General features: G+C 40.9%; 1 protein-coding gene across 1 annotated transcript; it reads right to left on the bottom strand.

Annotated features, from left to right (window-relative positions):
* Nucleotides 1–975: 975 nt before the first annotated feature.
* LOC308693496 (uncharacterized protein) lies at nt 976–3,654 on the bottom strand. The gene is made up of 4 exons (XM_081370417.1): nt 3,630–3,654; nt 3,430–3,548; nt 2,895–3,134; nt 976–2,556 (listed from the first exon to the last, which is right to left on the bottom strand). The coding sequence occupies exons 1-4, from the start codon at nt 3,649–3,651 to the stop codon at nt 2,551–2,553; spliced, it is 387 nt and encodes a 128-aa protein (XP_081226543.1). The 5' UTR covers nt 3,652–3,654; the 3' UTR covers nt 976–2,550.
* Nucleotides 3,655–13,215: the final 9,561 nt, after the last annotated feature.

Raw genomic sequence — 13,215 nt, 5'->3', positions numbered from 1 at the left:
ACATTTTTCCAGTCTTCAACTGTCCAATTTTAGTGAGCTTGTGCAAATTGTAGCCTCTTTTTCCTATTTGTAGTGGAGATGAGTGGTACCCGGTGGGGTCTTCTGCTGTTGTAGCCCATCCGCCTCAAGGTTGTGCGTGTTCTGGCTTCACAAATGCTTTTCTGCATACCTCGGTTGTAACGAGTGGTTATTTCAGTCAAAGTTGCTCTTCTATCAGCTTGAATCAGTCGGCCCATTCTCCTCTGACCTCTAGCATCAACAAGGCATTTTCGCCCACAGGACTGCCGCATACTGGATGTTTTTCCCTTTTCACACCATTCTTTGTAAACCCTAGAAATGGTTGTGCGTGAAAATCCCAGTAACTGAGCAGATTGTGAAATACTCAGACCGGCCCGTCTGGCACCAACAACCATGCCACGCTCAAAATTGCTTAAATCACCTTTCTTTCCCATTCTGACATTCAGTTTTGAGTTCAGGAGATTGTCTTGGCCAGGACCACACCCCTAAATGCATTGAAGCAACTGCCATGTGATTGGTTGATTAGATAATTGCATTAATGAGAAATTGAACAGGTGTTCCTAATAATCCTTTAGGTGAGAGTATATATATATATATGCAAATATTTCTTGAATATATACATGGATGTTGTGCGTGTTTATATATAAAAAATAATTATACACAGTACACACACATGTATTATGTATATATATATATAAAATATATAAAATTCATAAAATGATCACATGTGATTTTTATTTTATAACACTTATAAATTGTGCTGGGAAACGATTAATCACATCCAAAATAAAAGTTATAATATATATATATTATAACTTTTATTTTGGATGTGATTAATCGTTTCCCAGCACAATTTATAAGTGTTATAAAATAAAAATCACATGTGATCATTTTATGAATATGAAATAATGTGAAATTGTACAAGATAAAGAAGTCCAGGCAGAATATTTCTCATGGTGAGTCTGTTCTGAAAAATCACTTTTATTGTCAAAAACCGTCTTTACAACTACAAAGAAAAGACAGGTCACCTTTATCGGGGCATGTTGTCACAGTGTGTATCGACACTGATATGAGAAATCAAACATTTGTAATATGACCTACACACATATAATCAATCCATTTTCAACAATAAAACAATTGTAAAAAGCAATATTTTTATGGATAAGTGCATCATAGAAAACATGTAACTTGCAGCAATACATAAAAATATAGCAGTATTGGAATTTTAGTCTTTATTAGTACAAAATATTGTACTACAGTTTTTTACAATCACTTTGTTACTATTGTCAGAACCTTGATGTCATTTTTCACAACTCTAGACACAAAACTCACAACCAATGATCAAAATGCACATTTTTCAAAACTCTAACCCTTTTCTCAATTGCTTGGATACAATACACATAAAACTTAGATCATTTGTTCATTCAACAAAAATCACCTGTTCAATATGACACAACTTAACATCAAAGTACTACTATTTCAAAACGCAATTCACACATTACATTTCAAATGAGTGTCTATTCATTTCCTTACATTGATCTAACTATCAATTGATACAACTGCTCAAAATGATAAGTTACTGTTGCATTACTCTGAATGCATAGTTGTATGGAAACAGACAAACAATCTTCCATGTTTACTGTAAATCATGAAAGTTTCAAGATAACGAGATTCATTGTCACCAATTAGCATTGGTGAGCATGAACCAATTAGACTACAATATCCATGGATGTAGCCTAATATTTGATCATACTGCTTCATCAGACACTGTGTCTATGGTCCCAAACACTGTACTACCTTTTCAGACTATGTACAGTATTGAAAGCACTGCACTGTACAGATCATCACTCCTGTTCTGTTTCTTACAGTACAAGCAAGTTGAGGAACACTGCATTTGATGTTTTACAGTACTGTCTTTTCTTTTCTATTTCATAGCTAATTATTTTTTGCTTTGATTCAAATAAACCTATGTTGTGATTGTACTGTAGTGTTTTGCATCAATATATTACAAACTTTGTTCAATGATTCCACTGTAGTATTCTCTCTACTACTGCAGTGCCTTTACAGAGATGTATTTACTGTACATGTAGTGCCATAATGAAACCTGTATCACCTATTTTGTTCTACAATATTTAATGATTGTACGAACAATGACACAATGAAACTATCGGTTGCTTGTGTGTGGGTGATCTATAGTTATGTCTCAACGGTATTTCACAGTAAATTAGTTTTTTGAACCAATGATTGTGCAAGTGCAAGATTTCTTTAAAGATGTGAATGCACAATGCAATGTTTTGAACATTAGACAGCCTGTGTTACAAGTGATAACCGTTTTGAGTTTTGTGTCTAGAGTTTTGAAAAATGACATCAAGGTTCTGAAAATAGTAGCAAAGTGATTGTAAAAAACTGTAATAAAGACAAATGCTGCAACTAGGAGTTTGAAACCAACATATAAAAGCACTGAGATCAAGGTTTTTGACGGGGGCGTTTTCCCTGTGTGACAACTAGCCCCAGTCCAGCCATCATCAGTCTTCAGTCCTACAAACAGAGACAGAACAGTATGAGCTATCACTAGCGAGCGATCTGTGAATCTCCAGAGCTGACGTGAGAGACAGATTTGGTTCCTGGTAGATCTGTCATCTTCCACTCTCTCTAACACTGAACCGGTTAGTCCTCATTACAGGGGCGCGTCAACATCAGGTGTATTCTCACCTTTACACCGTTTAATGCGAGGAGCATTTGTAATATGATGAAAATGTTACAACGTGAGAAGGGTTGCAACTTTATTGCATCTGTATAGAATCAGCAGGTGTGTGTGAGCCGTGTGTTGAGCAGCATCAGACGAGGATCACAGCAGAAGCAGAAGCACACCTTACCTCATCACTGGATGAAGAAGACCTGCGTCCTCGACCGTGTCCGTGTCCGTGTCCGTGTCCATGTCCGTGACCGTGACCGTGTCCATGTTCATGACCGTGTCCGTGACCCTTTTTGTGTTCTTTATCCTTCTTCTTGTCCTTGTCTTTGCACTTATCTTTATCTTTATCTTTGCATTTGTCTTTATCTTTATCTTTGTCCTTGCACTTGTCCTTGTCTTTCTCCTTTTCTTTGCAGTCACTCTGAAAAGACCCACATAAAACAGTATAATGCAGTTATAACACGCATGACTTCTCTTATTTTACGTCACTGTTACCCCTCGAGGGCTGAACGACAGCTGAGCTCTTGAAAAGAATCTTCCGGGTTGAAAGAATCATTCAGAAGCCATTTTACTTTTCTAATCCGCTTAGTTTAGAGTAAAATCAGTGTATTATTGGGATGAGAAGTGTCACACATGTTGGTGTTTCTGCAACGGATTTAGATTCTCCTCTGTGTATTAGAAAACTTTCATTGACTATCATGAATAACTCTTCTTACCTTGTCCTTGTCCTTGCACTCTTTGTCCTTTTCTTCTTTGTCTTTATCCTTCTTTCCGAACCCAAAGATTCCCTCCACCTCTTTCCCCTCCTCCTTCTTCACCTCATCTCCTCCAACAGCTGGTGAAGAACACACACTCTCACTTACAGATCAAACATTAAGACAATCACGTTTGGATGTTTACTGGTGTATGAGTTTACCTGAGTTCAGATCTAAGTCCATGATGAATGTGATGTGATGGTGATGACATCAGTATTTATCCTCACACCAGAGCTCCTCCTCTCACACACACACACACACACACACACCCCTGAGCATCACAACAGTTGTTAGGTGTGTTCGAAAGCAATTATAGAGCTGATGACAAAATGTAAGAGAGTTGCACGCTAGGAGGATTAATGTAGATCTACATAAAGACATTGAAACATTTACAAATTTTCTAAGTTTTAACTGCTTTTTAACTGCTTCCTAGAAAATCTATTTGAGTCCATATAAAGCTAATTTTCTGTCTTAAATAATGTAAAACTAGTGTAACTAGTAAAACTAGAAAATTTACATTTGTGAAAATGGAATTAAAAGAATTACATTTATTATATAGACCTGACTGTGCTTGTCTCTATAGTTCTCCAAAAGACCAAATAAGAAATGTTTCCAAAACAACAAAAATCGTTGTCGTTTAGGAACCTGGGTGTGCTCTTTCTGTCACGGGTTGGTAAATTGGGAAGCGAGGATTCAAGTGCAGATAAGCTTTTTTTATTTAATAAATAAACAAAACAAAACAAAACAAAACTACAAACAAAACTACAAACAAAAACCTCCACATGGGGGGAAAATCGAGACAGGCATCAGTTAGGAACATAACACAAGGGAAACATAGACAACGAACCAGAACAGGACTGCAAACACAGGGAGACTAAAATAGGAAGCAAACAAAAGCAGGTAACGAACAAGGCAGGTGGGGCAAATTAATCAATAATCAGGTAACAAGATGGGAGGGGCCAGACAATTGACAAGAGAGCACCTGGCACAAGGAATACAAGACAAGCCATGTGCTCACAACAAACCAGACTAACACAAACATGACAAACCGGGAGTGTCAGAGCTCTGTTACCAAACCAGATATAAACCAAACAGAGGTGACATAACCCTGACACTTTCATATCAATCTTTAATTTGAAAGTCACGTGTCTAATATCTGTAAAACTGCATTTTCCATCTTAAAAATATATCTAAATTATGCCATTAGCAGTTAGTTCATGCGTTCATGACCTCAAGGCTAGATTATTGTAATGCTCTACTGGGTGGTTGCCCTGCACGCTTAATAAACAAACTACAGCTGGTCCAAAACGCAGCAGCTCGAGTTCTTACCAGAACCAGGAAGTATGACCATATTAGCCCGGTCTGTCAACACTGCACTGGCTCCCTATTAAACATTTCATACATTTTTAAATATTGCTGATCACTTACAAAGCACTGAATGGTTTAGCTCCGCAGTGCTTGAGCGAGCTCTTAACGCATTACAGTCCTTCACGTCTATTGCGATCTCAAAATTCCAGTTGATAATACCTAGAATATCTAAATCGACTGCTGGCGGCAGATCCTTCTCCTATTTAGCACCAAAACTCTGGAACAGTCTTCCTACCATTGTCCGGGAAGCAGACACCCTCTGTCAGTTCTAAACTAGACTAAAATGTTTTCCAAGTATTGATTTTAGATTGGGAGGAAATTCTTTTTAATCATCTGTCCACTAAATTGGACGTCATGCATCACTAGCTATATTTCAGCTTCAATTCATACTATTACTATGACTGTTGTTCTTGGAAATACTTGCAGTAACTTTTTTTTTTTGGCTGTAAATATATGTATTTGTGTTAACAGAATGTAATTTGCAGTTACGGCAAAAAGTAAATCCGACTGTGTAATGCACGTTACTTGTAATGTGTTACTTTACTCATTACATCAAAAAAGTAATTGTTACTTTACTCATTAAAATTGTCATAATTTGGTAGAATTTTATATTATTGTTGTATTATTCATTATTTCTGAGTATATGATATGTTATATGACAAGCTTAAATGGGCAGACTTTACCAGAGTTGTATACTCAAAGATCAATGCCTGTGAGCAAGAATAACTGTCTATCACAAGATGACTAGAGGGAACCACTAAGAGGTGGTAATAGTGACAAGGGAAAACTGGCTGTCCCGTAGACACTGCCAATAGGATCTCAGTTGCCCGGCTGGAAGATCTGCTGATTGCTCAATATAATCATGATTTTAATGAGAATCTGTCAGACCATGATGCTACCAGAAACAACAGTCAAACAAAGTGATTATGTTGTCCCGTGAGAAGGGGGAAAATATTACGACCACACAAAACTCCAGCGTTGTTCTCTCAACAGAAACTTTATGCAGATTCATAAGACAATTTACAATAAAGCACATTTATAAGACATTACTCTGTTTCCTTAAGTGTCTAGAACTATTAGTTTCATACTACAAAAAAGAAATTCTGACAGTTGTGAATTATCACACTATTATACTTTAAATTATCAAAAAACATTTTACTCTTGTTAATGTTACTAAAGGTACAAAGCCACAGGCTGGATAGCACTGTGGGTTGGAAAGAAGTGGAGATACAGAAATTATGTCTTTCTGAAGCGCTGGATGTTTATTTCTGAGCGCTGGAGCTACTGTCTCCACGGCAACCCACTACGGTGAAGCAGTGCAACAGCGCCATCTACCGGCATGAAGTGAAATACATGGGAATGTTATCTTATGTGTAATAAAAGTAAAAAAATAGAAGAAGAATTTTTATAATATAAAAAATATTAAATAATTTTAAATAAATATTAAATAAATATTTATAATAATTTTAACTAATATATGCGGCCATTTTCTCTGTCCATTACACTCTCCCCTACTTTAAGAGATGTCTCCCGACATCCAGTACTAAACTGGATGTGTCATCCACATTCACCTGGCCTGTACTTGATGTTGAAGAGGAAGTCGGCTAATTCACCAACCCAGCTATGTCCAACAGCATTCAGCTTGGCCGTGCTCAGGACGTAGGTGAGGGGATTGTTATCTGTATACACAGTGAATGTTGTTGCGTAATACAGATAATCACGGAATTTATTGCAGATGGTTCCACTTCAGAGCGAGAAACTCAAGCTTACTGGAATGGAGGTGGTAATTCTTTTCAGCAGGCGTGAGTGACCTGGACCCATAAGCAATAACCTGGAGTTTGCTGTTCTGTTCCTGGTAGAGCACCGCCCCCAACCCTTCATTGGATGCATCAGTGTGCAGGATGAATGGCAAATCGAAGTCGGGTCAGGCCAAGATGGGGGTTTGATCAGCATTTCCACAAGGCGGGACACAACAGCACTGTGTTCTGGGGACCACTGAACTGGTGTCCGGGATGGTAACTGACCACTGCTCTAACCCTAACCCTAACCCTTTTTGAGTGGACTTGGCTGCAACCGGGCTCTTGTTGGACAAGGCAGGATGTTATTGAAGCTTAAACAGTGGCCAGGCTATTCTGGAAAAGTCCTGGATGAATGAGCGATAGTAGCCCAGGAAACCAAGCAGAGCTCGGACCTCTCCGACGTTCTTTGGCTCTCTCTCCTTCATCTGCAACACAGATTCTAGGTCTTTGGGATCTACCTGAACACCCTCACTCGTGACCAGGCGTCCAACATATCTCACTTGGCGTTTGAACAGCTCACGTTTTTTCGGGCGCAGCTTCACACCATGCTCCCTTAAACGACACAGAACTTGTCTTAAGTCCTCAACATGGCCCTGGAAAGTCTTGGAAAAGCAGAGCACATCAGAGAACAGCATTCATCTCTTAGACCGGCCAGCATGCAGCGTTGGAATGCTGCCGCAGCGTTGGTGAGGCCAAATGGGAGGCGTACCCACTCGTAAAACCCCCAGGGTGTGCTAAAAGCTGTCAGGTGCCGGCAGCTCTCTTCAACAAAGCCTTGGTGGTAAGCACTGCCCTGGTCAAGTATGGAAAACCATGAGTTGCCTCCTAAATTGTCAAGCAGGTCCTGGATGCGTGGAAGGGGGTGGTGATCCTAGATGGTTTTGCTGTTCAGCCCCCGGAAGTCAACACAGAGACGTAGGCTCATGTCCTTTTTTCTCACACAGACCACAGGAGAAGAGTATGATGAGGTGGATTTTCTGACCCAACCACGGTCAAGCAAGTTCTGAACATTGTCTTTTACTTCTTGATACAAGGGCTTTGGGATGGAATTGTAAGACTTTTGGACAGGTGTTTCATCTGTAAGGTTGACTCTAAGTTGGGGGTCAGGAATACAACCAATGTCAGCATCGTCTTTGGCGAACACTTCAGACTGCTCGAACAACATTTCCTTAACTAACCTCTGTTCATCCTCAGCTAGATGTGATACGTCAACAGGAGGGTGCCACTTGTCTTTAGCTTTAGACCTGATCTGTCTGTCCTGCTCTTTGTTCATGTAAGCTGTTGGATCTGTACTTAATTGAGCTGCAAAGGTTTGGACAACGTCATTCGGCATGTGCTCAAGACTCGGGACAGGTTTAACGTCAGCCACTTCCTGAAGAGTGCCGAGAGTGATTCTTTGGCTCAAATAAATGGCATGTCGGGTTGCATTTCGGATAGGAATTTTAATGCATTTTGACGGCCCACAAGGAATGTCAACTAAAGCATGGAACAGTTCTAGGCCCTCAGGGCAGGTGTTTTCTATAAGAGGCTGGAACAGTTCAGTACAATTCCCTGGCAACCCCCTCACCCGGCACCTGACTTCATAGACTCTACCAGCAGGGATAGTGACACCTTTCTTGCCTGTGTGTACAGTACACAGGGCTGTCTCGTCAGTGGTGGTTATCTGAAGGGCAGAGACCAAAGCCTCAACTGTGTTCTCAGGGACACTTAAAGCGTCGGTCAGAATAGCAGTCACATTCACAGTGTTGTCATGCTCTTTGATGATCTCAGCTATGACGTTACTTCCTAAAAGGGGACAGTGACAAGTCTGACTTCCTCCCGTTTCCCGACGACTTCCTCTGTAAACAGCCAATAGCTCGGTGTCCTGCCTGGCCACAGACAAAACAATGGGGACAGCTCATGGTTCCGCTCACTACGCAGTCGTGGCATCTACCCTTTTTGTCAGTTGACAGTGTTCGTGACAGATTAACAGATGTGCTAGGGCGGCCAGACTGTATATGATCTGCAGACTTGTCAACAAGTGTCATGTGTCTGGTCAGTGAGGACACTTGGGCAGTCAGCTCTCTTATAGCGTCACGGTTAGCCTGTAACTCAGCATCAACTGGACTCGGTTTGGTCGTATCAGTCTGTCCGTCATGGTCATATCGGGCACTGCTTACAGTCACCGGTCTATATTAAGCTACAGCACCCAGGTGATTTAACCTCCCCTCTTCCTCAATCATGGACTTGGTCATCTGTTCTAACAGAAAGTCATCGCTAGCCTGCATGTCAGAAAGGAATAGTTTGATGTCATGTATAACATAAGTGTTTCTCTCATTTAGACCTTGGTAGAGTGTGTGTAGAAAAGTACCCTGTACAAGCCTTCTGTCATAACTAAACTCTACACTAGTTTGCTGTGACTCAAAAATGACTCTCTGCTTTAACCCCATAAGCCTGTAGAGAAACTGCTGTGGACTCTCTCTGTCATGTTGTCTAGCATTACTGAGCTCTTGAAAGAGTTTTTCACAACACTTTTATCCCTGATGTGAGAGCAGAGAAACCTTTTTAACCCCTTCACTATTAGATCATCATGGTTAGTGAGCATTTCCCTGAATGTACCTGGCTTAGTTATCTTAAGTACAGCTCTAATAGTTTCAGCCCTGCTAAACCCCTCCTGTAAAGCAGCGTCAATCTGCTTACAAAGACCATTAAAGGATATGTCAGAACCCATGTCAGATACCTGACCACCGTGTATTTTACACTCTCTACGTGGAAGCAGAGCAGTAACATCAGACAGTCTTACTACCTGGTCCGTTACAGTTGAGGACAGGCTTGTCCTACCATGGTGGGCACCACGGATGCCAGTGGCGCTCGGCTGGACTTGCCTCCCCATAGTAACAGGTACATAAACGTCTCTGTCCATGAGTGAAGTGTGTGTGTGTGCATGTCCATGGATGATGGTGTGTGGATGTCCCTTGTGGAGGGAGGTAAGAGTTGATGTGCCATCCATGTGAAAAGTGGAAACACAGACCTCACCAGACCCGGAGTCTGTCGATGTCAGTTCCTACAACAGGTCCTGGAGGGAGAGGAGTTGAGCCATGCCTTCATCTTCTATCGCCTTCAACCTCTCGCTCCTGGTGTAGTCGATGATGAAGTCATAGAGCTCTGGTTCACAGAGGCCCTCAGTGCTTTCACCGCCATCTTCAGTTGACCTGGCAACCAACTGCAATTGACTGAAACTCAGCGCTGGAAGCTGTTTGATGATCTTGAAGATCAACATTCGCCGTGGGGCTACTGTAGTCATCGTGACGTCTCACCGGTGACTGTTGCTCTCTGGATGACGCTCAACCCAGCAGCCTTCCCTGAAGCTTGGACCCCTGGTCTCACCGTTGCAGTGACTGCTCACCTCACTTTTTGATGCTGAATCCCGGACGAGCCCCCAATTGTTACCGACCTCAGGCCTAGGGGAATCTGGGTAGGTACAAAGCCACAGGCTGGATAGCACTGTGGGTTGGAAAGAAGTGGAGATACAGAAATTATGTCTTTCTCAAACGCTGGATGTTTATTTCTGAGCGCTGGAGCTACTGTCTCCATGGCAACCCACTACGGTGAAGCAGTGGAACAGCGCCATCTACCGGCATGAAGTGAAATACAGGGGAATGTTATCTTATGTGTAATAAAAGTAAAAAAATGGAAGAAGATTTTTTCAATTAAACTAATATATGCGGCCATTTTCTCTACCCATTACATTAATAAACATGTTCATTTTAAAGGGGGGGGTGAAATGCTCATTTTCACTCAATCTCCTGTTAATCTTGAGTACCTATTGAGTAGTATTGCATCCTTCATATCTCCAAAAAGTCTTTAGTTTTATTATTTTTATCAAAGAAAGATACGGTGTACCGAGTCTTTCCAGAAAAAAACGAGCGTCTGGAGGCGGGCCGTGTGGGCGAAGCTAAAGCTGTGCTAACGCGCCGAGCTAGTAACAACACACAGAGACAATAGAAGCAGTTTTACTCACCTAACCTTTATCATTGTGACTGCTCGATCCTTAAGCATTAGACGATCTGCAAATCCGTCGATCTGGGCTTTGTTTATAAAACAATCATCGTCGAAATGCAGGGAACAAACAGTCTACACAACTCCGTTTATGCTCAGGAAAAACAAACTCCATCCACGGGTTCCTTAACGCTGGGTTCTTTGGGAATCTGTGCAGGGTTGTCTTGCCCTGGCAACCAAAAACACACTTCTTTGGTGATATTGGCTTCCCAAAAGCCGGGCAAGTGAAAGCAGTTCGCCATCAAAAGGGTGGCGAAAGCAGTTCGCCACCCTTTTGATGGCGAACTGCTTTCACTCTCTTGCTCTGGTCTACGAGTGCGCACGCGCCCGCGATCTTACCGGAGAAGTGCCCTTAGGACCCATATTAGGAAATTCTGTTACATCTGACGTCACACATACCCATACTCGAAAAAAACTTTCCGAAACTTGTGACAAACCGGAAGGACAATTTTTGGCACAGAAATACTCCTTCAAACGTACAATTTAATTTTTTAAACTTTGTCCATGTTTAGCATGGGAATCCAACTCTTTAACAGTGTAAAAAACTCAGTATGCATGAAATAGCATTTCACCCCCCCTTTAAACTCTTTTGTTCTCTTTCTTCAGTTTCTTATTTTCTCAGTACATATATTCATACTTTAACACTTCTCAATTATATCTGTGTCTCACATATATTTCACTTATATCACTTGCAATGCTCTCCCATTCTGAACATACACACATTTCAGGCACAAATAAACATTAAAGGAGAACTCCGGTCAATTTTAACATTGAGCTCATTTTATTGTACATTTGGAGTGCTGTCAATACAGAGAACAACGACACAAATCGGTGTTGCCTACACCGAGTTATTCTATTTTTAAAATTTGCACCCTGTTGACTTCAATAGGGCAAGTACTAAACCTGCTTTTAGGCTCTTAACATCCTTGATGTGTCATTACAAGTGCACAGAAAATGTGAGTGATTCCTTCTGAGTGAACACGAGTGGATCTGACTGCAGTAGATGTGAAAGATATGTATAAAAATTATGTTATTTAAGCCAGCGCAAATACCTGTTTAACCTCCTGTTTTTCGGTTGAAGTCCAAAGTAATCGATTGCCAAGTTCACGCGCGTGATCATAGGTAACTAAACCTATGCGCGTGAACTCGGTAATCGATTACTTTGGACTTCAACCGAAAAACATGCAATTCATGCAATTTTTATACATATCTTTCACATCTACTGCAGTCAGATCCACTCGTGTTCACTCAGAAGGAATCACTCACATTTTCTGTGCACTTATAATGACACATCAAGGATGTTAAGAGCCTAAAAGCAGGTTTAGTACTTGCCCTAGAAGTCAACAGGGTGCAAATTTTAAAAATAGAATAACTCGGTGTAGGCAACACCGATTTTTGTCGTTGTTCTCTGTATTGACAGCACTCCAAATGTACAAAAAAATGAGCTCAATGTTAAAATTGACCGGAGTTCTCCTTTAAACATTTGAGTAAACATTAATTTACACATACACAAAAGTCAAATATTTTAACATACAATCTTTACGTGCTATCACGCACCTTTCCATGCACAAAATGGAGTCGCTTCACTCACTCTGAAGCGCTTTATCATGCTTCAATTACCTCATTAAAACTCATCAAACTGTTCCAATAGATGCTATAAACAATTAAACGTTATGCATGAAACCATTTAACTCTCTTTTTCAAGCGTTAACTCTCATACCTGAAAAGGGGGAAAATATTACAATCACACAAAACTACAGCTTGTTCTCTCAACGGAAACTTGCGAGAGCGCCCACTAGTGTACTGTCAGGCAAACCTAACCAATCTTCAACATACCTCAACTTGACTAATGGATCACAGATCCACAAGAAATTATGGAAACAAACTATACATGATTTTATTACTTGAACATAATTTTTTTAAACCATTTTATGAGCTCTTTTTAACTATGTTCCTTAATGTGTTCTATTTTGACAGTTCTTAATAAACATTTAAAGTATAACAATGATCATGTTCTGTCAGCACATTGTGTGAAGTCCATCCAAAGGCTGTTAAATCTCACACAGACACACAGAGCAATTTGTTGGGATCAAGAATCCAGCATAGAGGGGTTCAGAGAATGTGCTGTTGAATGTGTGTAAGTGTGTGTGTGTGTCAGAGACGCTGTAGAAGGACAGAGTGCCGGCCGACACGTCCAGATACACTCCTACTCTTCTAGAGGATGAAGGGTAGGATATACTAGTGTGATGACGGTTGTACGAGGCGATGTAGCCAAAACCAGAACACTTGAGTTGCCAAGACCGTGTATTACGACCAAACAAAAAGTCATTAACAACTCCTTTACTCCTCATTCCTTTATATGTCACTACTACACCAACACCCATCTGCCCGCTCCATTCAGCCTCCCAGTAACAGCGTCCAGGCAGACTCTCTCGACTCAGAACCTGAGGCTCCCAGTCGAATCTCTGCGGATGATCCGGATACGGCTGCTTCTCTCTCACGTGCGTCGCCTTCCGGTTGCTCTCGGACAGAAAGAGGTTCG

Source organism: Scardinius erythrophthalmus (genome assembly GCF_964197995.2).
Source record: "Scardinius erythrophthalmus genome assembly, chromosome: 7".
Lineage (NCBI taxonomy): Eukaryota > Metazoa > Chordata > Actinopteri > Cypriniformes > Leuciscidae > Scardinius > Scardinius erythrophthalmus.
This window is presented reverse-complemented; position numbering and strand designations above follow the sequence as displayed.